Source organism: Nipponia nippon, unplaced genomic scaffold (assembly GCF_047370975.1).
Source record: "Nipponia nippon isolate SJK-2023a ecotype South Korea unplaced genomic scaffold, ASM4737097v1 scaffold_1, whole genome shotgun sequence".
Lineage (NCBI taxonomy): Eukaryota > Metazoa > Chordata > Aves > Pelecaniformes > Threskiornithidae > Nipponia > Nipponia nippon.
This window is the reverse complement of record NW_028262290.1, coordinates 39,712,682-39,739,892: the sequence shown is the minus strand read 5'-3', so window position 1 is coordinate 39,739,892 and position 27,211 is coordinate 39,712,682. Positions and strand designations below refer to the sequence as shown.

The window sequence follows — 27,211 nt, the reverse complement described above, 5'->3', positions numbered from 1 at the left end:
TGAGTACACAAAAATTTATTTTTTTTTTCTAAATGTGGTGCAAATGTAAATGTATATAAGTTATGAAGAAAGTAGTCAGCCCTTCCAGAAAGTCTTTCTGGGGACACCAGAGATTGTGGGGTATATCAGAGGTGTCTGATATACCACAAGAAGTGAAGTATATACGGAAGGCAACAGAGATCAGGTTAGACAAAAGAGGAATGGCAGTCTGATGGAGCAGTCTGAAGGCAACAGGAGTTTTAGTGTTGTACCAGCTCTAAACTGCAAACTGGAGATTTTTGGACCATCCACGCAGAAGGATGACAATGCCACAATACCACATATTTTATGACCTGTTAGCCTTATTTGCTCCTTCTGTGTGAAGGTAGATTATAAAGCTTCTCTTAAAGAGGAAGCTTGAAAAAAATGACATTTCCCTGTTTTTTCAGCATTTTACTCTCCTGGGAACAAATTAACCCCATCTTTAGTGGTTACTGTTCAGAGCAATGTGGCTGGAGTGCTTGCAGCCTTGTGGTGCTGCCCAGCGAGCTACCCTTTGCCATGCTCCCAAACATCCATTGGCTTTCTTCTTAAGACCCCCATTACACTCTTGTTAAGTGTCCAAATCCGGTTTATGCGCTTGAACATATTGTCCTGCTTTGGAGTACCTAGTACCCAAAACGCTTAAGGCTGTCCAGCTACTTAGGACAGCCTTTTCAGTTCCTTAATCATTTTATTTCTCTTCTACTTTATCCTCTATTTGTCAACACCTTTCAAAATCTGAAGAGCTCAGAACAGTGTTATTTATAGCTGGAAATTGGATTAGGTTTTCACCACTAAAATAAAAAGATAGAAATGTCAATCTGGAACAAACTGTTTTATTAAAGGAAAATCTTATTATTAATAATTACTAATATAATTTATTAGTATGATTACTATATTTAAAGAAAACCAAGCTGTTACCTGCTTCTTAAATTACTATATTTCAACTTTTCAGTGTGCTATTTAGAAATATGAAGTAGTCACCTTATTATACACCATCTTCCAGGATTTGAAAGCAACTTATACATATAAATGGATTTAGCCTCATCAGTACCTCTAAATGATGAAAAAAAATGCCATTTATTAAGTAAATGCATCTAGTGCAGATCCTGTCTGCTGTATTTAAAGTCTTGATTTACATTTCAAAACACTTTGGAGGATTAATCATCTCAAACTAGTCTAGGTTGATTATGTGGGCTCCTTCCATCCTCAGCGGAAAGAGGGAGAGACATCCTCCAGAGGCCTCTCACACTAACTTTTAAGTACCCATTTGTAGGAACAACCACCCTTTAGAGGTACATCTCACTTTCCAGGAGGGACAGACAATTGGGTGAAATGAGGTACTTAACTTTTAGACACTTTAGACCTACTGAAGATAGGTGAGATTGATCTCTTCTCCTGAGAGTCTAATCATTAGTTTCCTTTTGATACCCTGTAAAAGAACTCCTAGTGTGTGCCATTGAAATACTTTAGATAAATGAGGAATGGACTGCATGGCTTGACAAATTAGATCCATCTAATGAGTAGTAAGAATTGGTAAAATTAAACCTAAGCTTTAACTAATTAACTGATAAAGAGAGAGAAAATTCTCTTTTTATCTCTCTTGCCTCTTAAGATGCTTAAGATTCTTTCTTTATCACTCTTCTTGCTATTAATTGACTCAGAAATTTTTATCCTCCATAAAAATATTTCTCTATTTTCTTTATTTAAAGGAAAAGATTATTATCAAGGGAAAATAATGGAAGCCTGTCTCAGTTCATCCTTCCATTTAAATATTAATTCAGATCTTTAAAAATGGCTATTTGTTTGATATACTGTAATTGGAAAGTCAAAGTTTCAGTCGGAGTGGGACTGTTAAAGAGTAACGCTAGATATTACTTGCCTGATGTCACTTAATTCGGTACCCTGGGGAGACCTTCTAATTGGAGAAGGCTAAGTTATTATACCAGCTGATTATTTTTGTGACAAGTCATATTAGGAAAGGTGCACACCTCACTCCCAGGTCACTGACTTGAATATCTCTTTCTGTTTTACTCAGTTTCATTATCTGTGCAGTCCTCTGAACTAAGCGAAACAGCTTTAACAGCTACTCTTTTCCTCAGGTCCACTATCATAATGTAATCTTCAGCAGTTAACAAATAAATAATCTTTTAGTCCCCCAGTCTATATCATCAGCAGTTAGTTTTTCTTTAGCTGTGTTAAGAGATATTGATTTTTTTCCTTTCTTAGCCTTTGAACTGATGGTAGCGTTTCTTTTCCTGGTTTTTCATCTTTGTTTTTGCTTTTTCTCTTTTGCCTGTCAAGAATGGGGTTTATTTACATTTATGGGCACATAGATATTCAAGTGTCTTCTGTAAGATTTTAAGGAAATTATAGTGAAACCTATGAAAAATATGGTTTAACAGCTGACTTATGGGCCATGGAGAGCACGGAACCAGCATATGAGAAAGATCTCAAACTTGTAAGAAAATATGTCCAATACTGTATGTCCATGCTGGAGCCTTACCAGGGACAAAAGGTACATGAATGAAGAGACTGTGATTGCCCTTGGGTTCTCTTGAATAACCTTTTCAGCACACCTGAGCCCATGATTGTCTCGAGATGTACCCTGGTCCTTGGGGAAAATGCACACAGGTGCCTTAACGGGACTGCAGAACAAATGACATTTCATTGCTGATTGATAGAAAACTTATTTCTCCATAAGATAAATAGCCATGAAAGGACAATGGGGCCTTACAGGGCCCGTTACAGGTTGTTTTTTTTTTTTAGAAACTCTTTTAAGATTTTGAACTGGGGCCTCCATGCAAAGGATTATTTTGGGGAGGGTCAAGGGAGGAGAAAGGACTGGAAGGGCTGTCCTGTGGGGATAGTGCCCCCTTTAGCCATACAAAGAAAAGAGAGGACACTCTCACATTGTGTGTTATGGTTGCTCAATTACCGTTCCTGACACCAAAATAAACGGTCTTCTGCAAAAGGCCAGGTTGGATGGGTCTTTGGGCAACTTGGTCTAGTGGAACGTGTCTCTGCCCATGGCAGGGGGTTGGAACCAGATGATCTTTAAGGTGCCTTCCAACCCAAACCATTCTGCTTCTATGATGATTCTATGAAAACACAAAAATTCCTTATGAAATCAATGGGCACTTTCTTTCTTAAATCTCTTTCAGGTTGTAAAAGAAAATGCAAGTTTCTCAAGCTGGCTGTTTTCCACTGTTTTCAGAGTTATGTAGTTTAATTTAAGAATATGGCAAAATAATAGCCAGTCAGTCTGTATAGTACGCATCATTTTACTGTAGGGCATCTTGGAAAAAAACACCAGAATATTTGCCATTTTTTTGTATTGTCAGAAATAAGGGGTGTCCTTCATATACTCTGTGATGTCCTCTTCACTTACTGGCAACACTGAATAAACACAATGACTTTCATGAAGTCATGCGATGATTTATTTCAGCATTTCTTTTTTAACATTAAGTGGCTATAAATCCTGTGCAATAGGAATGGAGATATTCCAAAAATTAAATTCTATAGGAGATAAAAGGTTATATACAGGAAATTGAATCTGATATTGTACTATAGAAAAGTTGTCCAAAGCTTTAATGCCTGGGACTGTACCTTTTGTGTCGTGACCATCGTTAGCACTTCCATATTACAACTAAGGACAGAAATAGAGGAAACAAGCTAAAAATATCTCAATGAGACAACAAAAGAAAGCATCTTAACTGTGTTGAAGATCTATCTGTCATATGGATCTGTTTCTCCACCTTTTCTGCTCTTGGTGTCACAACTGGCATATTGGGAACTGGAAGGTGACATACCTGTGGCTTTTATGAAGTATGTTGTTCTTGTTCTTACTAACTAGCTGGATTTTTTGAAAGGATAAGTAGCAGGCACAGTATTTCAAATGAAGAGAGGGAAAGCAGCCTAACTACTGTGAGTAAATGTAGCTGTTCTCACTGCACCTCCAGTGAGACTTGCTTTGTGAAGCGCAGGCTGTTGTGCCAGGGCAGATGTGGTATCTGGGAAATTTTCCAGAAAAAATCATTAAAAAATTAGGTTCTCAATATTATCTGCTGTGTTTACCTATTTTTCTTTCTCAGACTGTCACTAGCAACACTGAAAACTATACTGGGTGACGGACTGAGAGCAGAAACCACTCGCACAGGAGCACTGAGGCAAACACGGTGTTTTCCAGTGCACTTAAACCCTTCCTTAGCAATCTGTAGCCATTTTCAGAGAATAAAAGAACTCTTTCACTGCTATTCCACCATTTGACTATGGGCAAACTAACCACATTCTGGAAAACTGAAAGTTTAGGCTTTTCCCCTGACATCTGAGAAGTGATGCCGTGGGAGTAATTATGTGATTGCTGCTGGTACTGATGATATCTCCCTGCCTGGCTGGTACTGCTAATCTATTTTACATTATCTTCTGCTTCAGGAAAAAAAAACATGGCTAAACTGAGGAGGAAGATGTTAATGATGACATTGCTTCCAGCATTTTGTGATAACGTTCTACTGATGATCCTGTCAATACAGATGGTGTCTGCCAGGTGCCACTTTTAGATATTTCTGAAGAACCGGAGGGACAAACAGACAGAGGCTGGGACAGATGCCACTTTTCATTGTACTTCTTTGGAAAGATCTTTAAAGAAAGTCCAAATAATCCTGCTTTAAATAAGTGGTTGAGGATTTCCTTCAAGGTTAGAGACTCTTGTGTTGTAAACCTACCTCACCTCTTTGCCACACTAAGAGTTTTTACAAAAATACTTGAGAAGAGCATTATGTACAGGAGATTCCACTAAGAGGGATTATTGTAGCTTGTGGAATAGGGAGTTACAAAAAGATTGCTCTGAATTAGCCTGACACCAAGATTTGGCAGAAGCGTAACGTTGATTTGGAGCTACTTTTCCCCTTTCTTAGACAGCCAGCATGCACGTAAAAACTGAACCTAAGCAATTCATAATAAGCAGGGCTGCAATGACCTTGGACTAACTAATCAACATTCTGAATTAAGCATGACTGCAGCTTTGGTATTTTATACAGTTTACAAAATCAAATACTGAAATAGGAGAAATATTTGTGGTATTTGCAATTTTATAATTTCATCTAATTTTACCTGTAAAAATTAGTGAAAATACTTTTTTAAATCCATCCTAATATCCTAAAAAAAAAAAAAATAGGAAAACAGACTTCTCTGAACATGGCAGGCATTAAATATTAACAAGATAATATTAACATCACTCTGTATCTTTCCAGTCAGACAACTGGAATTATTCACGGCAATAGACAATGCTGTAAAATATGATGGCAGTAGTTATTTGACTGTAAGTCTGATTCTGTCAGTATTCGTAACTGTTGGTGTTTCTTATTCTCTTACTATTGGCTTTTCCAAGCTAAAATCCAATGCCTAATTTCTGTTCTTCCTTGACTACCACATTCCCAAGGCCAAATTCTTTAGCAAGCTAAACATTCTTATCTGCATTCGCTTCAGTGCAGGTGCATCAGTGCATTTCATTGCCCATTTTCTCTAGCAGAGAATCTAAGCTAGGAGGGGAGGAAAGGAAATATTCTAGAGAGACAAACTTCTTTTTCCCCCTGTAGCATAGCATTAGTTTTGAATTATGTTTTATCTTCCTTTGTTGTTTATGTAATATGGAGGGGCTTGTAAGTATTCATAACTTTTAAAAAGAACCAAGTGTTGCAGATGAGTATGCATATATTATCAAAGACGGTAAGGTTCCATACTGCCACAGCCTCATACCATGTTCTGGAGCAGTAATTCCCATGACTGTATACTTTGTTTGCATATTGTACCATGGTAGAAAATAAATTCTCTGATTTATTTACAGAAGAACATTTTTAAAATACTGAGAGTTGTAGTAGATAATAGTTGTTTTCATTTGTACTTGTTTACTTCTTTAGACATTAAAAATGCACAGAAAAAGCACCTAGTCTTTCGCTAAATTTAAAGGACCAAAGATTGTGATAGGAATAGCAATCCAGCATGGTGGCTGAGTTGGATATGAGTAGGGTCTCGAAGGCAAGGACAAGTTTCAACATAGGATGTGGAAATTTAAGCAGAGACAGAAGCAAAAGTAATGCAGCTGGAGTGAAACTTTAGCTCCAGTGGAATCAACAGAGAAACATATGTTGGTTTCAGTAGACCAGCATTTCACCAGATGTGATTCATATAATTTTTGCAGCTGTTTTCTGTACAGATCAAAGTACGCAAAAAAGACTATATTATGAAAACAGAGCAATAAAGAAGAAATGATTCATATGTGCTGAAGTAACAGCTAGAACAAGGCATAAATATAAAAAAATATAATGACACACAAGACCCAGATGGTTTCTTTAGGATAATACATGTGGCTTTAAGTAGAAGTGATGGTGAGGACTTGAAAGAAATGATACCGAAAGTGAGTATCACAAAATGCTTCTAAGAGTTAAACTGGGAACTGTCTTCTGTTGACTTCCCTGCTTCACACTGGGGAGGGGAGGGTGTTTGCTGTTATGTAGAGCTCAACAAGATCAGTCCTAAGCACATTAATTTTCTTGTATGCTTTCTCTTTTCTCACTCATCAGTTCCTCCTGGTCATGACAGACCAGAAATCTGGCAGAGTATTTTTCAGACTTTTTTAAGACTTCCGCAGCCTGCAACTTTTTTTTTTCCTTCTAATTTTTTTACTTTCTCGTCTTAAATTTAAGTCATACACTCTAGGATAGCAACCATCATATACAGGTTTTAGAGTGAGTTTCCCATTCTCTCTTCATTAGATCACCCGTTTGTATCTGGTTGTTTATTTACAGCCTTTCCTCTTTTTTTAACCATGTTTCCTCCCAAACCCTGGGTTGGACTTTTTCTGTTTTTCCTACATGTCTTTAGGTATCAAAAAGGGAAATAAGAACTACCAATCCGTCTTGGTTGGGAATATGTACAATAGAGCTGAGACCTGTTTTCTTGAGAAGCTCCCTTGTCTCTTCAAGACACCTCTCACTCCTTTTGGGAGCCTTCCTCTGCCCAGTCTTCAAACATCCTTCTCTGCCCATAAAACTCAATGACAACGTGCTCTTTCACTGCTTGTCCTTATTGTAACAACCCAGGCTGGCTAGCTGGGCGGACTTCCTCTCATGGTCTTTGATCAACCAGTAGCACTTTGTAGGATTTTACACCTCTTGCTTCATGCAAGATGTCTGTTTTGTTTCAACTTACCTTCCTCTTACAGAATCTTCTTGTAAGTCCAGCACCCCTGGATATCCTGCCTGAATGCAGCGGGCAGGCAAACATCAGCCTGTGCCTCTCAGTTCCAGTGAGGCAAGTTGGGGTTTTTTTGGTTTTTTTTTTTCTTTTTTCTTTTAATGAGTACATAATATATCTTGATACTTTGAAAACAGTTCATAATTTCTGATTGCCATTCTCCCCAAAATGTAGTAATTCCATTGCTTGACAATATTCAATCATAGCATTGTTGAAACCCTGGTAAATATGCAATATAAGTAGTTGTATGAGCAGTAGAAGTATGATGCCTCATTTTATATTTGTGCTTTGACATCAATTTCCCTTATGGTTTCTCTGATATCAGAAAAAGACAAACTTTCCCTAGGGTCCTTCTGCTCTTCCTGGTTTCTTATTTTAATGAAATCTTTAGGAAAGTTAATATACTTGAGACCTTTCGTCATTTGCAAATGCGTTAAAATGCCCCCATGTGTACCAACTGAGATGCTATGAGCTTGCTTTCTTTAGGAAAACTAAAACCAGATAGGATCAGCCTAAAAAGCATACCTGATTTATTATACGCATGTGAGTATTAGCCATACAAGACTGATAGGTCCAACATTTCTCACTAGGAATGTACTGCAAATGCTCAGTTGACCTGAGACACACAGCAAGACAGACAGTCTGCACAACGTATGTTTGATGTCGAGTTGCTCTGCACATAAGCTGCAGTCATTTGTTTAGGGTTTCCAGAGACTTGGAACATCACTATCAGAATTTAGTAGTTTACCACCCAAAGCAGTACTTCATCCATGCATATCAGTGAAGCTGTTAGGTATAGATTAAACAGGCTTTCTCATTTCCTTAAAAGTGTCTGTAAGGACCATCTGCAAAAAAATTTTTAGTGGACTTTGAGTCACACCAGCAGTGTGGACCAATTGTAATTTTGTTAGGGACCTTTATATAACATTTGCAGGATAATTTACTCCTTGATAGACCATTTTACAGAAAGTAAAGGCTTGGGCTAAACAACAATGCTACTACAAGAGTTAGGGGTGAAATTTTAGTTTTAATTACATTATTGAAATGGTATAGTCACCACCATGGTCATTATTATGCTTTATATTACAAAGCTTCCTTATACCATTACGGTTTATTCTCCATACTGTAGCACAATAAGAAAGACTGTTAAAATGCCTCTATAATGTTATAATTGTTTCTACAGCGGTGGAAGTCATGGCAATTTAATTATATCAACTTAGCTGAAGTAATACCACTCTGTGACCAGGCTTTGGCTGTGGCAATCTGTGTGATTTACTTCTGTATGATTTACTCCTGTATGATTTACTCATGCTGTGTTAATAGGGACTTTTTGTTTTTTTCTGGATTTGGGTTATTTTTTTGCTTTTCATTCATGAGTTAGCACAATCTACATGAGTAAAGATCTTAGAGATTAAAGGTTGTCCAAAGAATCATCTGTGCCAGCATTTAAAATGAGCAGGAGCTCCTTTCTTTAGTGCTGTTTTCTCTTTTTTTCTTTGGTAAGAGGACTCCAAAAAATTTATTCTACAGACATGATCCATGTATAAAGTTTGTCAGGTTTTTATGATTTTTATTTCAGGGAAAAGAGATTGTTTGCTTTCTTAGAAATTAGGTGTTTTGTAGAAGGCTGTCTTTTTTTTTCTTTTCTCAGACTTTCTTGGCCTTTCTGAGATACCTTGAAATTGAAAAAGTTGTGGGAGGGATTGTACTGGAATTGAGTCTAAATCATATAATGAAGGTGGTCTCCCCACTTCTAAGAAAGTGCACCTTCCACAGAAGTAATCAGTTCAGCTAATCATAGCTATTGAAACATCCTTTTGCTGACAAGACCATTTGTATAACCTTGTTAAGGTAATCACAATAACTTTTTTATTCTATCACAGCATTATTGACTTTGCCTGACAAATAAGACTAACACAATTTTTGAAGAACAAAGATATTTTCCCCAAATCATAGTAAGGTGAATTTTAAAGCAGCAATGTACTAATATAGGAAGAAAAAGAGTGTTATGCCTTCATGAATCATAATGCTAGCGTTAGAAGTTGCCCTCATTTGTACTGATATTTCATTCCTCTCATTATATACTATCACCTGAACGTGCTCCATTTTGGAAGTACATTCCAATAAAGCTCATTTTGGGATATAAGGGGATATCATTCCATGACAAAGCCTTGCAGTTCAGTTGTTTCCTTTCTGTCAGCCACTACTTTCCTTTCTGTCAGCCACTACCACCCTCAGTAAGTTTGCAGACGACACCAAGTTGGGTGGAAGTGTCGATCTGCTGGAGGGCAGGAAGGCTCTACAGAGGGACCTGGACAGGCTGGATAATTGGGCCGGGGCCAACTGTATGAGGTTCAACAAGGCTAAGTGCTGCGTCCTGCATTTGGGTCACAACAACCTCATGCAACACTACATGCTTGGGGAGGAGTGGCTGGAGAGCTGCCCAGAGGAAAAGGACCTGGGGGTGTTGGTTGACAGCCACCTGAACGTGAGCCAGCAGTGTGCTCAGGTGGCCAAGAGGGACAATGGCATCCTGGCTTGCATCACGAATAGTGTGGCCAGCAGGACTAGGGAGGTGATAGTGCCCCTGTATTCTGCACTGGTGAGGCCGCACCGTGAGTACTGGGCTCAGTTTTGGGCCCCCCACTATAAGAAGGACATTGAGATGCTGGAGCGTGTCCAAAGAAGTGCAACAAAGCTGGAGAAGCATCTAGAGAATAAGGCTTATGAGGAGCAGCTGAGGGAGCTGGGGTGGTTTAGTCTGGAGAAGAGGAAGCTGAGGGAAGACCTTATTGCTCTCTACAACTACCTGAAAGGAGGTTGTAGTGAGGTGGGGGTCGGTCTCTTCTCCCTAGTAATAAGCGATAGGACGAGAAGAAACGGCCTCAAGCTGTGCCAGGGGAAGTTTAGGTTGGATATTAGGAAAAACTTCTTCACTGAAACGGTGGTCAGGCATTGGAACAGGCTGCCCAGGGAAGTGGTTGAGTCTCCATCCCTGGAGGTATTTAAAAGATGGGTAGACGTGGTGCTCGAGGACATGGTTTAGTGGTGGACTTGGCAGTGCTAGGTTAATGGTTGGACTTGATCTTAAAGGTCTTTTCCAACCTAAACGATTCTATGATTCTATGATTCTAAAATTACTTAACATGTAAACATGTTAACATCATAATCTGTTTTTGACATTTAGACATTGTTTTCTACTTTTGTCAATCTCTCATCACATATTTTTTCAAGTTGAATTAAGAATAGTCATCTACATTTTTAAAGTGGTTAATTTGAATGATGATGAAGTCACACTTTTGACTTAGGAATTTAATGGCGGCCTTAGAAGATATTACTAACTCACAGTGACTTCAGCAGTTGCTCATTCTGCTGTCAAACAGGAGAGGTAGATCTGCCATATGCACTCATATAAACTGTGTTTATTGGAACCTCTATCAGTGGAAATATTTCATAGCAGCATAGAATCACTGGATAATTTGGGTTGGAAGAGACCTTTAAAGATCATCTAGTCCAACCTCCCCGGCCACGGGCAGGGACATCTATCACTAGATTAGGTTGCTCAAAGCCCCGTCCAACCTGACCTTCAACACTTCTAATGCTGGGGCATCCACAGCTTCTGCGCAACCTGTTCCAGTGACAAATTTCAAGCTACGCCAACAGAACATCCAATCCTCTGTGCTGTTTCTGAAAAGAAAGCAGAGCAGTGTGGTTGATTATAGGATTAGTATTTCTTTTCCATAAATATCATGTTTCGTGGCTTCCAGTGCTCAGCAGCCCACAATACCTCCAACAGAGAGAATTTGCTGGAAAGTGAACAGCAACTGTGGACTTACAGATCTGACCTGCAGCCCACAGATTTTACCTCTCTAAAATACAGTGCAGTAAAGTTAGCACGATTTTACAAGACTTGTGCTTTCTGAACTATACCAGTAAAAATAATTAAAATTGCTAATATTTTTTTCTTCCAAGTAGAAGCTGAATTTAATAAAGTGTAACAAGTTAATTGTAAAGTTTTTGGAATCTTTTGAAAACCAGGTAGCTTTTATCAGTAAGATTTTAAAAAGAAACTGTAACTAGACCACTAACTTCAGGTTAGAGAGTTCAGTAAAATCATGTGAAGGGACATTTTAAAGGTGACATCTCAAACATTTAACTTTTTGTTTCAAATTTTGGACCCATTTCAGATAATGACTTTATAAAGTCATGTGGAATAATTGTCATATTTCTGTATTTCCGTAAGAAACAGCCCAGTAGCAGAATTATACAGTACCATATTCTCGGTGATATTTAAAGCTGTGAAATTAGATCAGATGTCTCCTTAGAAATCCTCCTTTTCATGAGTTTCTAACTAGGCCATATTCTTTGTTCAGAGATGATAAACCTTGAGACATATGGTCTTTTTATTACTGGCTTTTAGTCCTCTTACTATGGAAGTGCATTCTCAGCTGAAAAATTGCTTCCTTCCCAATGCGTTTAAAATGAAACAGAATGTGAACATTCAGGTGTTTTTGCTTGGATTGTTTTTTTTCCCATTAGGATATTTAATTGTTCGATGTTCGGGTCATAAGTCTTTACTGTGTAATATTCACTTTTCCTGTTGGCAAGAGAAAAATTCAGAAATAACAACTTCATTTTTTAAAAGGATTGTCAAGTTCAGGTGTCTGCAGATGTGCTCCCTCCCCACAATGTTCTGCATGTTGTGCAAAGACATACCTAATTACAGCGTATGAATGACTTAATGGCCTCCTTGTATTTGCATGAGTAATTGTATTTTTTAAAAAATAAAATATCAAGTTGGCAAAATCTATTTTGAATCCAAAAAGGAAAGCAAAGTTTAGTGGAGGGCAATGAAGGTATATCTATTTTCTAGGTGTGCATGTCGATGTGCCTTTATAGCTACCCAGCTGTAGCTATCCTGTCATCTCAGATCCTTCTCTTTTAGACCGAAGTGATGTGGGCTTTCCTGTCCCAGAGTTAAGTTGAAAGGGATCTAATTCAAAGCCGTCTGAAGTTCCTGAGGGTCTGTACTATCAATGGCTGGTTGGCCGTATCGCTACTATGCAACTTAGATTTAAAACGACATCCATGAAAATGTAGATGTTAAGACTTGCAATGTTATAGATGTGAAGACATGAGAGTTATCTAGAAGTACTGAGGGGGGTAGGATTTGGTGAGATTTTCCCCATTGTATTCCTGATCCCTAGCCCTGTTAGACAACATCCAAATACACCACACTGAGGTGGCTTTCCCGGGCAGGGCTGATTTCTGTTCTTCTTCCCCACAGCTGCTGTCACCTGAGCTGGCACTGCTTTGATGCCCACAGACATGCAGTCTGCACCCAGCCGGCAAGCAATTAAAGCTGACCCGTCCCCTCTCATCCAGCCTGCCCTCAGCAGTGCTTTAAGACGCAAAAATTGTTCTTCAGTTTCTGGCTCTGAGAAGAGGCAATTACTGAAAGAGCAGCAGTGGGGAAGTCTGCGAGGGCCAGGGAGCAATAAGGGGCAGGAAAATTTCTGCCGTCCTACTTAATATCTCCACATCTCAAAATTCCCCTGCTTTATCCTATCTACTGTCTTCCCCCGGACATGCTTAGCGCTGATTTTGTGTATATCTTTGCTATTTCACACACAGACATTAGCTGGCTACAAGCGAGGAATAAGCTAATAAGCTGTAAACAACATCTACTGTCTTCATGCTCCTCTTCCTCTCCCAGAGGCTGAAAGGGAAATTCACCTTTAAAAACATATTCTTAAGACAGCAGCAGTTGCACCTGAAACATTAACATCCACTACAGTTACCTGTGGACTGTTTTCACAGACTTAACTACAGTTTTACAGCAAAATATGCCACATGTTTGTTCAAGGAAACCTTCCTCTGTGCATCAGTACGCTACAGAATTCTGCACAGGACATACTATGGTGTGTTTCACTTCATGTTGCACTGTAGCCTCTAAATTTTCAGAAAGCAAGCTCGTCATGGTCAGAAGCAGAAAGGCTGTGTTGATTTCTTACTTGGACGGAAGGCCTCGGGGAAAAAGGCAAATGCTGCCAGAAATTATAGTGATGCAGTAAGTGACACTGTAGTCTCTGAGTCCCTTTGCAACCAATTCTCAAGGAACTGCAAGGCAACCCCATGTTGTTAAATCTGTAGCCCTAGCTACTCTTCAGTATCAGAGAGAGTAGGTGGAGATGCATGGTGCTTTTAAGCCATCCCAAGGTTACCATGGATAATTTCATGCATCCAATATAAATTCTCTCTGTGTTTTAAACGAACAATTTCTTCACCTCTCCCCACAGAAAACACATTGGGGTAGAATGAATGTCATGATTGCTGCCAAAGGTTGCTGAATTTCTATGAACCGTATTTGTTTACACCTGCTATACAGAAGGTAACAGATGTAAAATACAATTATTAATTATAGTAATCTACTGTGATGATAATCATAGAATCATAAAATGGTTTGGGTTGGAACAGACCTTAAAGATCATCTGGTTCCAACCCCCCTGCCATGGGCAGAGACACCTTTCACTACACCAGGTTGCTCAAAGCCCCAGTCTGGCCTTGAACACTTGCAGGGATGAGGCATCCACAACTTCTCTGAGCAACCTGTTCTAGTGCCTCACCATCGCCATAGTAAAGAACTTCTTCCTTATATCTAACCTAAATCTACCCTCTTTCACTTTAAAACCATTACCCCTTGTCCTATCACTATGCTCCCTTGTAAAAAGTCCATCTCCAGCTTTCTTGTACGCCCCCTTCAGGTACTGGAAGGCTGCTATAAGGCCTCCCTGGAGCCTTCTCTTCTCCAGGCTGAAAAACCCCAACTCTCTCAGCCTGTCCTCATAGGAGTGGTGCTCCAGCCCTCTGATCATCTTTGTGGCCTTCCTCTGGACCCGCTCCAACTGGTCCATGTCCTTCTTATGTTGGGGGCCCCAGAGCTGGACGCAGTACTCCAGGTGGGGCCTCAGAAGAGCAGAGTACAGGGGAAGACTCACCTTCCTGACGTGCTGGTCACGCTTCTTCTGATGCAGCCCTGGATACGATTGGCTTTCTAGGCTGTAAGCGCACGTTGCCAAGTCATACTGAGATTCTCATCAACCAACACTCCCAAGTCCTTCTCCTCAGAACTGCTCTCAATCCATTCTCCTCCCAGCCTGTATTTGTCCTTGGGATTGCCCTGACCCATGTGCAAGACTTTGCACTTGGCCTTGTTGAACTTCATGAGGTTTGCACGGGCCCACCTCTCCAGCCTGTCAAGGTTTCTCTGGATGGCATCCCTACCCTCCAGCGTATTGACTGCACCACACAGCTTGGTGTCATTGGCAGGCTTGCTGAGGCTGCACTCACTCACTCAATCCCACTGTCCATGTCACCGACAAAGATACTGAAAAGGAATTCTATGTGATCGCCAAGGTGTATACAATTAGGCTAGTAAGAATTTACTCATATGTTCTTACCTTTCTCATTCTTTTCCTCTCATATCTTTCGTATTGACTTTCTGCTGGCCCTAATCCAGCAAATGTATGTAGATCCCTGATGTCAATGGAATGCTTGTTGAAATTAAGTAATGTGCATACATGCTTGTCGAATCAACTCTGTAGCTTTGTAGAATTCTCAGACTTTCAGCTGCCTTCTGGAGTCACACTGACATCCTCATATCACTGCTTTTAAAACCAGTTTTAAAAATAGAAACACATACATATTGAAAATGCTACTTATAGTAGTAATTACTATTATTTATTGTAAAGGTTAATTATCTCCGAAGTATATTGGATTTTATAGATGCTCAGCAGCTTGCTGAAAAAGGCCTCGTATTGGCAATGTTTTGATTTTTTTTTCCTCAGCAAACTGAAAATTCTTTTTCTATTATATTTGAGGAAGCTCTTTACATAGTAGTTTTGATTTTGTACATTCAGTAAGTATGTAAACTGATGTTAATATTACTTGTCCTTTTACAGTTGTGTCCTGCTGTCATTCACAACTCTATCAGCCTGCTAAAAGTTGATTATTGTTCTTCCCTTTGTCTATTAATATTATTTCAAATTTGACAGTGAAATGAAACTATCATTTCAAATATCAATATGTATCTTTGCAGTGGTCTCATTTTGTTCTTATTTATTAGAGCAGGGTATATTAAAAATTGCATGATGAAGGACTACAGACAAGTCTGTGATGTTAAAGAGTGAACGGATCATTAAGCTTCTCTGTGGCTTTATTCATCTCTTAAAGTGACCAGATTTATATAACATCTGTTAACAGGACCATTAAGTAATCCACCTAGACTTGAAGTTCTTAACAGAGCCTTTTATACTTCCCTCTTGAATTAAAAATACATTTCTGGGGAACATAGAATCATAGAATTGTTTAGGTTTGAAAAGACCTTTAAGATCATCAAGTCCAACTGTTAGCCTAGCACTGCCAAGTCCACCACTAAACCATGTCCCTAAGCACCACATCTACACACCTTTTAAATACCTCCAGGGATGGAGACTCAACCACTTCCCTGGGCAGCCTGTTCCAGTGCTTGGCAACCTTTTCAGTGACGAAATTTTTCCTAGTATCCAATCTAAATCTCCCCTGTTGCAACTTGAGGCTCTTTCCTTTCATCCTATCACTTGTTACTAGGGCGAAGAGACCAACACCCACCTTGCTACAACCTCTTTTCAGGTAGTTGTAGAGAGTGATAAGGTCTCCCCAGAGCTTACTCTTCTCCAGGCTAAACAACCCCCGCTCAGCTGCTCCTCATGCAACTTGTTCTCTAGACCCCTCACCAGCCTTATTGCCCTTCTTTGGACACGCTCCAGCACCTCAATGTCCTTCTTATAGCAAGGGGCCCAAACTGAACAGAGTATTGGAGGTGTGGCCTCACCAGTGCTGAGTACAGGGGGACAATCACTTCCCTAGTCCTGCTGGCCACTCTATTTCTGATACAAGCCAGGATGCTATTGGCCTTCTTGGCCACCTGGGCCCACTGCTGGCTCATATTCAGCCAGCTGTCGACCAACATCCCAAGGTCCTTTTCCTCTGGGCAGCTCTCCAGCCACTCTTCCCCAAGCCTGTAGCGTTGCATGGGGTAACCATGCAACCTCATTAACCACATTGATTAAAGGAATTTTTGTGAGAAATTTCTTCAGAATGAAAAAAAATATAACTAGACTTAGCACCTCGCTGATTTCCTCTGGCATGGCAAACATGAAATTATCCAAAAGTTAGTGGACACCATCTGATCCTTCTGATTAATCTCATCAAAAGAACTTCAGAAGTGTGATTATGATGAATGTAGACCTGCTATAGAGAACATATGTCAGAGAAAAAGGGGTCCTTGTTCCTGAAATAGTCTTCTGAAAATCTGAAAGTTACTAGAGATGGCAAAACTCTCTTTTATGTGAATGTCTGTAAGAGTTATTTATATTTACAGGTAAATATAAATATATGTATACTTATTTTATATATTTATGTAAATATATACATTTATGCATACTGTGTGTACATAAATAAAATACAATGTATGCATGTATTTACATAAATACATAAAATGTTTCAAGGAACCTAAAATATGGACTAATGCATATACTCAATCTGAAATGAATAATTAAAAAAATCATATTAACTGAGCTCTGCTACAGCAGATTCTCTTTCCCGTAGTCGTTGGTGTTTCACTTCCTCTGCTAGGAAAGGGAGGATTTCAAATTTCATCACATGAACTTAAAGTTTCTTTAGGGACTGTCTTTGTTTTTTTTTAAAATGTGTATCAAATTCATTTTGGAGACTGTCATTGTTCCAGCAGAATGCAAGCGAGGCCTGTGATTAAAGGCTTGCTCTGCTAAAGCCAAGGTCATTGGCAAACAGCACCACAAATCTTGAGGAACTGGCAAAAATATGATGACCTGATATCCCAGGCAAGAAATATAGAAACAAAAGTGTCATGAGGAAGTTTATGTTTCTAGGAGCATCTTATGCTTCACTGAAATGAAAATAATAAAAAAATAGACTCCTAGTAGTTCAATACACTTCTGCTGCTTATTGTTTCGTATCTCATTTTGTATTCTGAGTCTTCTGGAGGGCTTCAGCAGTACTGATACTCACTTAGTGGCAGACAGTTTTATTCAATGAGCTGTGTAGGAGTTCACTCAAAAGATGCAGTGACTTAGCACAGCTTTCTGGTTGCCGCTTGCACACACTCTAAAATAAAAAATAGGATCTCCTGGCAGAAGTTCCAAGAAATCATGCGGTTTGATTTAAAATTTACATAAAATTAAGTATTGCTTAAGACCTCTGACTTTTAAGGTTTTAGGGTGCACTTAAGTAATTCCCTTTGATCACTGTTAAAAAACAGTTGGTCCTTTCCTATACCCTGAAGGATCCATGATCGTCTGAGATGAGAGACTATGGCACATGGTGCCCTGGATAGCTGTGATCTGAACTGGTGATGCTGATGCTTCCCATCTAGATTCCAGGAGCTCAGCTTTAAGAAAAGTAGCAAATAATGCCAGTTATGGCACAGACTGGAAGTGCCTAGCAGTAGGGCTCATGATTTTTGAAGCTTATACTCTTCAGCTCACTTTCTTGGAACAAGCCAAACTTCTTATTGTAATCTCACATCCCTGGGAATGGAGGCTTTAACAAAAATGCTGAACGTAACCAGACGTGCCATAAAACAACAAGAGTTGGCAATATCATGAGCAATTGCATTGCTTCGAGCAAGCAAAGCAGAGAACACAACAGCAGTTGCTTAAACTGGCCTATTAATCTTTAAAAGTGTTCCTGTATGCAGGTAGGAACATTTTGGTTAGTCTCAAAAGAGGAAATTATTTTTCTTGTCAGAAATTTTAACATTCAAGTGAGTTTTCAGAAGTCTTTTTATGGTGCTTTTTAATGTCATTGGAGTCTGGTACAGACCCTTAAATTTAAGACCCACTTTCTTGTGCATTTATCTCATATAGCATGGGATGTTATGGTATTCTTATAGTTGGGACAGAGAGACAGAGCAAAGAACCCACAAGAAATGAAGGAAATTATTAAAATTAACTGTACTATTATTGTGACATTGTATTTTTAATCATGCCTTTATCCCCATGCTTTGTCTTTGTTCACAACCACTGTGCACAAAATACAGCTATTTGGATAATAACGAAGTTGAATCCTGTTTTGGCTAGAGGCTGCGTTGCATCTGTTCCTCATACTGGCTTATGTGGGCTTTTGGCACAATCTGTGTCTCATATTTGCATACATTTCCTAGTAATGTTAGAACCACGACCCCAAGAAGGGGTCAGTTTTGCAGGGTTTGTCACATTAGGGTGTCCATGGTACAAAAGATAGAGAACTACAGAAGAATGAACAGTTTTAGCATGATCAGGCCAGGCCAGACCTGTCCATTTTATGTGTAGAAATCCAGTCCCCATCAACATTGTAAGAGTCTTCTCAATAGGTAAATACTTTCTTAACCAATGTATTTGTCGAATGCTTAGAGACTGTATACAGTGGTGAGGTACTCACACACATGAGTGTGATCACTTCTGCTTTGGGTATCAATAAATAAAATATTGCAAAATAGTGTGGGAAGAGCTTTCTATAGCTGTTTGAGGCAGTTTATCTTTGAGGGAAGGTGTGTTGGTGACAAATTTTAATTTTGTGATATTTCAGATCTATGCATAACTCCATAGGGATCTCAGCAATTTTGTTTAAAAACAACAGCAAAAAAATAAAATAAAAATTATAGGTTAAAATGTTCTTGCTGAGACTCAAAATTGCTTTACATTATAAACTCATTTTTCAAATGTTCATAGTTTTATGAACCTTTTGGACAGAATTTTTTTATGGCCCATAATTGGAACTTTTTAATTTTTTTTTTTATACCAAGACTTTTTCATGCCTTCTTTTACCTTTCCTGGCTCTCTGCCCTGAGAAGTTTTCCTACAGCATTTGTGCTGGTGCCTATGTACGGCCTGCCTATGATGTTTCCAGTTCTTTACTATTACAGTTACATTTCAGTATTGTCTTTATTCTCTTGATTCTTCATATCAGTCAAAATTAGATATCGCTTGAGTGAGGGACACACCAACCTGCACAAACCCTTGACTTCACACAAACCCTTATCCTATTCCCAGTCTTCAAAACTGGAAGCAGTGCTCACAGTTTGCCGTCACTCCAAACCTATGTTGTCTCATACCTCTGGATCATCAGAGAGAATAGGTGAGAGCAATTTTCAGACTAAGTGCTCAGCTTAATCACATGTCAAGGACTCCATCGGAGCACAACAGCTTTTCTGGGTAGTCATGACTTCTTTGTGCTCATGTTGAACTGCCTGTGACAAGTGACAAATAAGGCTCATGTTGATTCAATCACCTGTCTCATGCCATTTTTTCCCTTTGGGCTTGGACCTTCTTTCTGCCATCTCTCTGGGCTGTTTCTTCTTACAAAACAGAGGTACCTCTTACAAAAGGGAGGTAGACCAAGGAAAAAGCATAAGCCATGGAGCTGGGATTTGAGTGTGGATCTGAATATTGCCAAAGATCAGAGTTCATCTTTAGGGACAACAAGTTTCAGAAAACAGCCCCTTGCTGGTTCTTATGACTTGTTCTTGTAACTAATACTAACACTGCATGAAGAAGACAGCAGTATGCTTCTCTTGTTGACTTCTTGCCTTCTCGATTTCTAAAGACATTCTACTTTGCTAGTAAGGTCAGTAAATCTAATTTTAAAATTGCCTGTTTTGCAAGGCAGGAAACAGATCCCTGAGCATGTGGCAAATTAAACAACACAGAGGAACTATTTTTATCATTTAGGTAGATCATCTGCCTGTTTTTCAAATAAATTTCCAAAAGTGTTTTTGTTCACTTTTAAAAAATAAAATAAAATAAGATCTGACAACACTCTCTGTCGCACAAGGAGTAAAAGAAGTGAAAGAAGGAGAAGACAGTACTAACGTATATCTATTTTTGGGGGTGGGTGGGTAAGGGGTGGCCTGTAGTCAAATGGTTAACAAGTGTTGTAGTGTGGATTGGTTGGAAAAAAATAGATTAAATCAGTGTAACTTTCTAACAGTAGTTGTGCTTGACACGAAATCCTTTCCTGTAGTCATGGTCTGATGTCATAGTTACAGAATTTGCTCAATCTGTGAACCTCTAATCTCAGTGAATGAGAACCATGAGCCTCTAACTTTACCTCCCAAAACGACTTTGCCTTTTTACCTCTCTTAACCACTCTCAGCCCATAATGCTGGGGTTACCTCATGGTCTATGTCCAAAGATCTTGATATTATGAATTTTCTCTTTTAGTAGTAATTAATTTATGTGTATCCCATGGTCGCTCTGGTCTCGTGTGCATTGGGTTTGTTACCACAAAGAGATGAATTTCCTAGGTCCAGTCTATCAGCCAGTTCAGACAGCTGAATAATCCCGATAGAGTCAACCCATAAGCTTCAATTTAAGAATGCTTTTCATGTAATCTCTTCACCAGAGTGCTCAGGATGAGGAAGAGATATTGACTATTATGTTTTCAGCAGCCACCTCAACCTAGAGAGCTTGCCTGGAAGCAGCATGGTTCATAGTTCCATCACATTAGCAGGAATGTTATGATTATTGCTACCTTCAATCTCTAGCTCATGGGGCACGTAAAAGCCATTTGTGTAACACTTAAGCAAGAGTTCAAATTAAAAACAAACAGAAAAAATTTGAGTCAATAGTTAATATTCAAAAATTATCATCTCCATCAAGACAGTATGGGAGCTAGTGACACAAGTTTCCCTGTTTGCCAATGGACTGCTTCAGTATTATCTGCCCAGGCCTTCAAAACCAATTTGTTCAGCAGTACTCAGAGGAGATGGAGTGTAACTGGTCACACACAGAGCAAGCCGGGATCAGAACCCATGGTTTCAGAAAATAACAGGGTGGAAAACTAAGGTTATGATGCCAGTGGGATTTTTTCTTTGGCTAATAGCTGATGCTCGTGGTTCAAAGTACATTTGCAATTAGAGCAGGTTTCGTTAATGCTGGAACACATCATTTGTATCTAATGAGGATTAATGTCTCCTTGAAATTAGATACTAAGGAATGTGCTTGTCACTTGTCCATGCCAACACCACTGAATCTTAACTAAAATCTTAATTGGGTGCAGGGAATTACAAGGAAATGTACTATTTTTTCCTAGCATTATGCGTATTATCTTTTATTATCTATTGACCAGGTATTTATTTGAAAATCTTTTCTCCTTACTGTTAAAAGCAGAAACTGGGTTGCAAGTCAGAACTGGAGCATTCTTCTTACTCTTAGGAAATGGGATGGGAATTCTTATTGCCTCAGCCTAATTAATGTTCATTTATAATAAGCGTTATAGTATGTATCAGTATCATAAAAAGTGTTAGGAAGAGCTAGGTACCACACAAGCAAAAATAAAGTCAAGATCTCTAACATTATGTTTTGCCAGGCCTTTGTGCTCTTGCACCTTTCTGTGAAATTTCAAATGTTGACGGCTGTCTTGTGGCAGAAAAAGTGCTTCTCCTCCATCCCACTTAACACGCTGTCTTTCGTACAGTTTTCCTAAGAGTGTATTTTTCAGATACTAAAAAGGAATAAAAGAAATATAAAATAGCATGTCATAAAGCAGAGAAATACAGTTGAAAAAGATATTTCTGCAATGCATAATCATCCTGTCACAGCATTGTATTTGTTTGTTATACGAGGCCATCTTGGTCTGTTGTTTTTTTTTCCTGGAGTTTTAGTGTCTTTTTTTCTTTACATCTGTTGATTTTAGTTAGCCTTAATTTCTGATTAATTTTCGTGTTGCTGTTATAGCCACTGTACATAAAGTATAGACAAATAAATGAAAGCAGCATCATCCTTATTATTGCTCTTTAGTTTTAAAATAAACTGTGTTATGCTTTTATCTGTTAAAATTTATCTAGATTCACCATCTAAAAATAGAATCATAAAATCACAGAATGGTTTGGGTCAGAAGGGACCTTCAAAGATCATCCAGACCAACCTCTCTGCCATTGTCAGGGACATCTTTCACTAGATCAAGTTGCTCAAAACCCTGCCCAATAGAAAATATCCACTTGAAACCAAATGTAGAATTTAAGCAGATCTAATGAAATTAAACATTATCTCCAAGCACTTAGAAAACAGTATTATTGGGACTTAAAGGGATTACATCTCACCTAAAAGAAAGTACCTGCCATAGCAATGATTTCCAATAACGATCAAAATTAATCCTTGGGCTGACAGCCAACACAAATCCTATACATAGTTTAAAAGCTTAAAAAGCTGTAGACAGTTAAGTGGGACTCTACATCAGAAGAGTGATTATTGGGCTGATCCTACGCTCAGGAGCAAACTTCTTACCACAGACTGGACTATTCTCTCAGTGCTGACTGAAAAAGGGAGGAGTAGGACATAGGATAACCCTTCCCTGTGTCACTTCAATAAGTCTCACATGATTTTTCTGGAAGTCCTATTATCTGTGTTCTGCCCACTCTTCATTTATGGCATCTGTCTGAGAGGTTACCAGCCAAGGAAGTACTGTGGACCTGCTGATGTATGTAATTAAGATCAAGATATATGTTATGAGTTGGAAGCTCAGAAGACAGCAATTTTCCATCCATGATTGAAATTTTAATTGTTAAATTAATTCCTAAGAGACCACTTGATGTCTCTTGTACAGAGCCTGAAACTGAGTCTCTTGCTATGAAACAGCAGCATTCTTCTACAAGAAATAAGCAGTTTACTTTACATCAGCTGCTGAAGATTAAGTATTTTATATGCATTTGCTTAATGATTGCTTGTGACATTGGAAAACAGTACATGATCTACTGAAAAACTTAAAGTATCTGCTTGTACTTTCTGAAAGAATTCTTAACTTTCATTAAATGTACAACTGAGAATAAGCCACCTGGGCAGCAGCTTTTCCACCATGCACAGGGTTTCCAAGCACTGAGTTCACACATACTGAAACACTCTCAAAAGTTCACTGATATTTAAAACCTGTACACCCAGGCAAAGAGTTTTTTTAATTTTCTAAACTCCTGCAAATGATGATAAAGGCACAGGTTAATTTTTTAACGCCTGGCACATTCAACTCACTTTATGGATTAAGAATCTCCAAGAAGTTAGAGAGGAGCGTGCTTCAGCCACTAAAAAAAAGAATTGATTTTTGTCAGGCTTTCTTTTATTGATTGGCAGCTTAACATTTATCAGCTCAAACAGCTTACGGCTGCCATTTTGTGAAGTGATATTTTAGAGGTCAAGCTAATGCACGAGGTGGTTTTGTTTGCATTTCTAAAACAGATCTTTGCTGGGCCATCATTATCTGCTTTTACCTGCTTTTATCCATAATTTCTGGATAATATTTTTTTTTAAAAAAAGCAGCAAGTGCTGTGATGACCTCTCTTTTGTTTTTAATCAAAGAATTTTAACTACAATATTGCTCTCACTGCATCACCAGCAGCCTTGAAATATGGACATGACCATCTAATTAAGCATCTCTAAACATGACCATCAAGTCAAGAAATTTTTTTTAGTCACCCCAAGAACCAAACGTTTCAGAATTCCAGAAATGAAAGATTTTATTTGTAAGAGCTATTTGTACTGACCACATGCCGAGTTCTTACATTTTAAATGTGTCACCAACATTTATCAAGCTGTTTCCGCATGCAAATTTACCCTTTTTCTTTGCCATTGGCTGTGAACTAGCCAAGCACAAAGACTGAAAGAGGGCATAATAATCAAAACTTAAAGACAAAAAAAATAAAGGAGAAAAAAAACCTCAAGAGTGAAGAAAGCTGTGACACCAGCTCCATGGACATCACAATTTATTCCCACAGTTGTGATAACAAAATGTTACCTCTCAATATTTGATACACACTAACCCACATGGCAAATCCATATTCCTACTAAACAAAGTTACTGAAATAGATAAGAGTGAATATGTGTGTGCTGCTTGACAAATGCCATTTCTTACAGCTGACGATTGTTAAAAGCACTTGATAACACTGTGCAATCTCTGGCATTGTTGTATGAAGAAAGCCTCGGCTGTTTCCTATGACTATATATTTATAATTATATTTTCATTAAACTGAATTGTCTGTCAGCTTCTGATTTCACAAGTCATTTTCATATGGCAGCTGAAAATTTTCTAAACCAGTATCAAGGAATGACACGCAAAGTCAAAAGACAAATGACTCATCAACTGTAAATGGTGCTCCAGCAAGTCTGCATTTTGAGGGTAAAGAAGTTACGGAGAGCAAAGCAGCAAATCACAAAGGCAGATTTCTTACTGCTGACTAGCAGTAACAGAGACTGGCAGGATGTAATTCACCCGTTAATTTTCAGGTGTGGCCAGAATAAAGCCAGTTAACAGAGGAAAACAACAAGTGGACTCCTCCTGCAACTGTAATCTGCACCGAATGTCCCTTTGGTCAGGGTGAAAGTAAACGGCCACAGACAGACTGACAGAACAGATATTCAGAGTGGGATGCAAAGGGCGAATCAGTGTCACGGCAGCGCTGACCAACTGGCATGTATGGAAACAGGGGTATTTTATGGGCATACGGCTGACAATTTTGCACACATTTTTTACAGCTACCTTGGAGTTGAGATGGGGAAACATGGAAACCTAAATCTGAATTAATTTTTTAAAGTATCAGTGTAACTAATCTCACATTTATCTCCAGTGAGGAGGTTGTGTTTTGGCATTTAAATGGTGTCCATTCAACTTCAGTGTATTTTATGTGAGCGTGACCTAAAGACCTAAATCTGTTGTTAATTCAGATGAATTTTCCTGATTGTACTTCATAGATAAGCTGTTATAAAATCTTCAGTGCCTTAATATGTTTGCGGCTTTCACTGCTCCAAGTGGGATAATGTGAACTAAAATGCACAGACAGTATACGTACTGTGTGGGCTATGGTGCAGTCAGTACGTGTTACGGTAGGTTTAAGGCCTGATCAGACAAGCTGTGGTTGAGGCTGAAGATAATTTGAGTGAAAAGAATTTATTGCGTGTATTTTAAACCCAGATTAGTTCACAGAAGCAGGTTTGTTAGCTAAACTGAGATGATGGTAATCTGGATGGGGGACAGAGGGGAGAAAAGAGAGCAGGGTGCTTGACTGGAGACATACTTTCATTTGAGTCTTTGGCAGCTGAAACAGTCTGCCTGGCTGTGGTCCTCCTTAAAATAATAGTTATAATTTATAGTTATTACTTTAAATACATATGGTGGAAGTTTGTTTTAGATTATCTCCAGTACCGTGGGGTAAAACTGTCTCTGTTGCCTGTTAAAAAAATTAATTCTTAAGTGACATTCTAATCAAGTAACAATGAAATTGCTTTTCAGGCTGTAAATCCATGGAGATGTAGGATATGCACTGTGTTTTGTACAGTACCTGGTACGACAGTTCTGCCAGACAGAAGCTCCTATGCACAATTACAAAATAAACGATAAATGTTTGCAATTTCCTCTCTCCCCTTTAATGGCCTACTTTCATGTTAACATTTCTGGGGTGAGAGGGAAGGCAAGTTATTTATCTCACTTTCCTTGTAATAATTGGAAGCATCTTTTATTTCACTTGCTTTACCTTAAATAACACAAAGTTAGAGGTTTTCACACTCCTTCCCTCCCTGTCTTCTAGGAAACCGATCTCATGACCTTTAACATCTCAATGCACCGCTCTTGGTGGCGGGAACATGGGCCCGGCTGCATACGAAGGGTGGTGCGTCCTTCTGCCCCTGGCATCCTAGACGATTACTCCTACGTCTCCGTGACAGGCTGCATAATTGATTTCCAGTACCTAGAGGTCATTCACAGCGCTATCCAAATACTCCTCTCCGTAAGTTCCAGTTTCCTTTTGTACTTGGATCCCGGCAGTCCTTTCGCATGCAGCCTGCTGCTGTTGGGTCTCTCTGTCCTGAAAGGGGGATGTAGTAGTTGATGTATAGCAGCACAGATTTTTAATTGTATTTTGAATTAGAGAATGATATTCACATTATTAAAATGTGCACTGCTCTTCTCTTTCCTTATATCTCGTAAAGCTCTGTACAGGTGTAGTCCTCATTCTGGCCTTTGCTGGCACAGGTGAAAATTAACTTTTCTTGGCTCTCATTCACTGAGACATGTACAGCGAAGGAGAGCAGACTTGTCCAAATTAATTTGCCTACACCTTTCCAAAGTTCACAATCAATGACGGTATTTATTCAGCCCTGAAGGTGAATATATTTTACATGATACATGGCTAAGTTTCTTCCCAAAGTGAGATATGGGTGTAACACTTGAAAAAGGTCAGAGAAGTATTAGGAATTAAAGTACTCATTTATATTTAACTATATTATTTGTTCTTTCCTGGGACTCTGCATTATCAGAATACTCTACCTCCGTGATCCACATTTTGTAGTTGCAATACCGGTCAAAAACTGCAAGTACAAGAAGTCGTTATAAAAGTCTGCAGTTCAGGGAAGCGCTGAGGCTGGATGAGCTGCGCTGGGAGCAGCAGCCCAGTCTTGACTCCAGTCTTTCCTCAATCTGATGGCTGCTTCTGCTTGTGATTAAAAGGCTGTTTGGCATGAGCTGCATGTGATCTTCTAGAAGTGGTAGCTCTTTCTCTACATAGCTGCGTGTAGTGCGTAGCAACCGGCCCAGCCCATGTGGGTGCACATAGGTCTGATGTCTGGACCTATTCTGAGAACATAAATGCTCATGGCTCGTGGTCCTAACCACGGCCACCAGTGCTTGTCAGACAGTGGGAGAGGAGACACAGTCTGCAGTCCACATCTACTAGTCAGGTGAGCTGCCTGGTCTGAGCAACCAGAAAGGCTGGATATTCCTGGTCTATTCAGTACTTCAAGCTGTTTTACTAGCTGACCAGTAAATACTGCCACTAGCAAAGTAAAAGGGATATATAGGATAAATCTCACTCATTAGTTTAAAATTATTTTCAAATTTT

The 27,211-nt window shown here is 39.0% G+C and overlaps 1 protein-coding gene across 4 annotated transcripts in view; it reads left to right on the top strand.

Annotated features, from left to right (window-relative positions):
• The window catches only part of NKAIN3 (sodium/potassium transporting ATPase interacting 3), a 384,319-nt gene that overhangs the window by 258,603 nt on the left and 98,505 nt on the right, over window positions 1–27,211 (top strand). For all 4 annotated transcript variants that reach the window (XM_087752491.1, XM_087752502.1, XM_087752480.1 and 1 more), the window contains one exon: window positions 25,904–26,101. In XM_087752491.1, coding sequence (XP_087608617.1) covers window positions 25,904–26,101 — 198 coding nt within the window. The remainder of the gene's footprint in view (window positions 1–25,903; window positions 26,102–27,211) is intronic.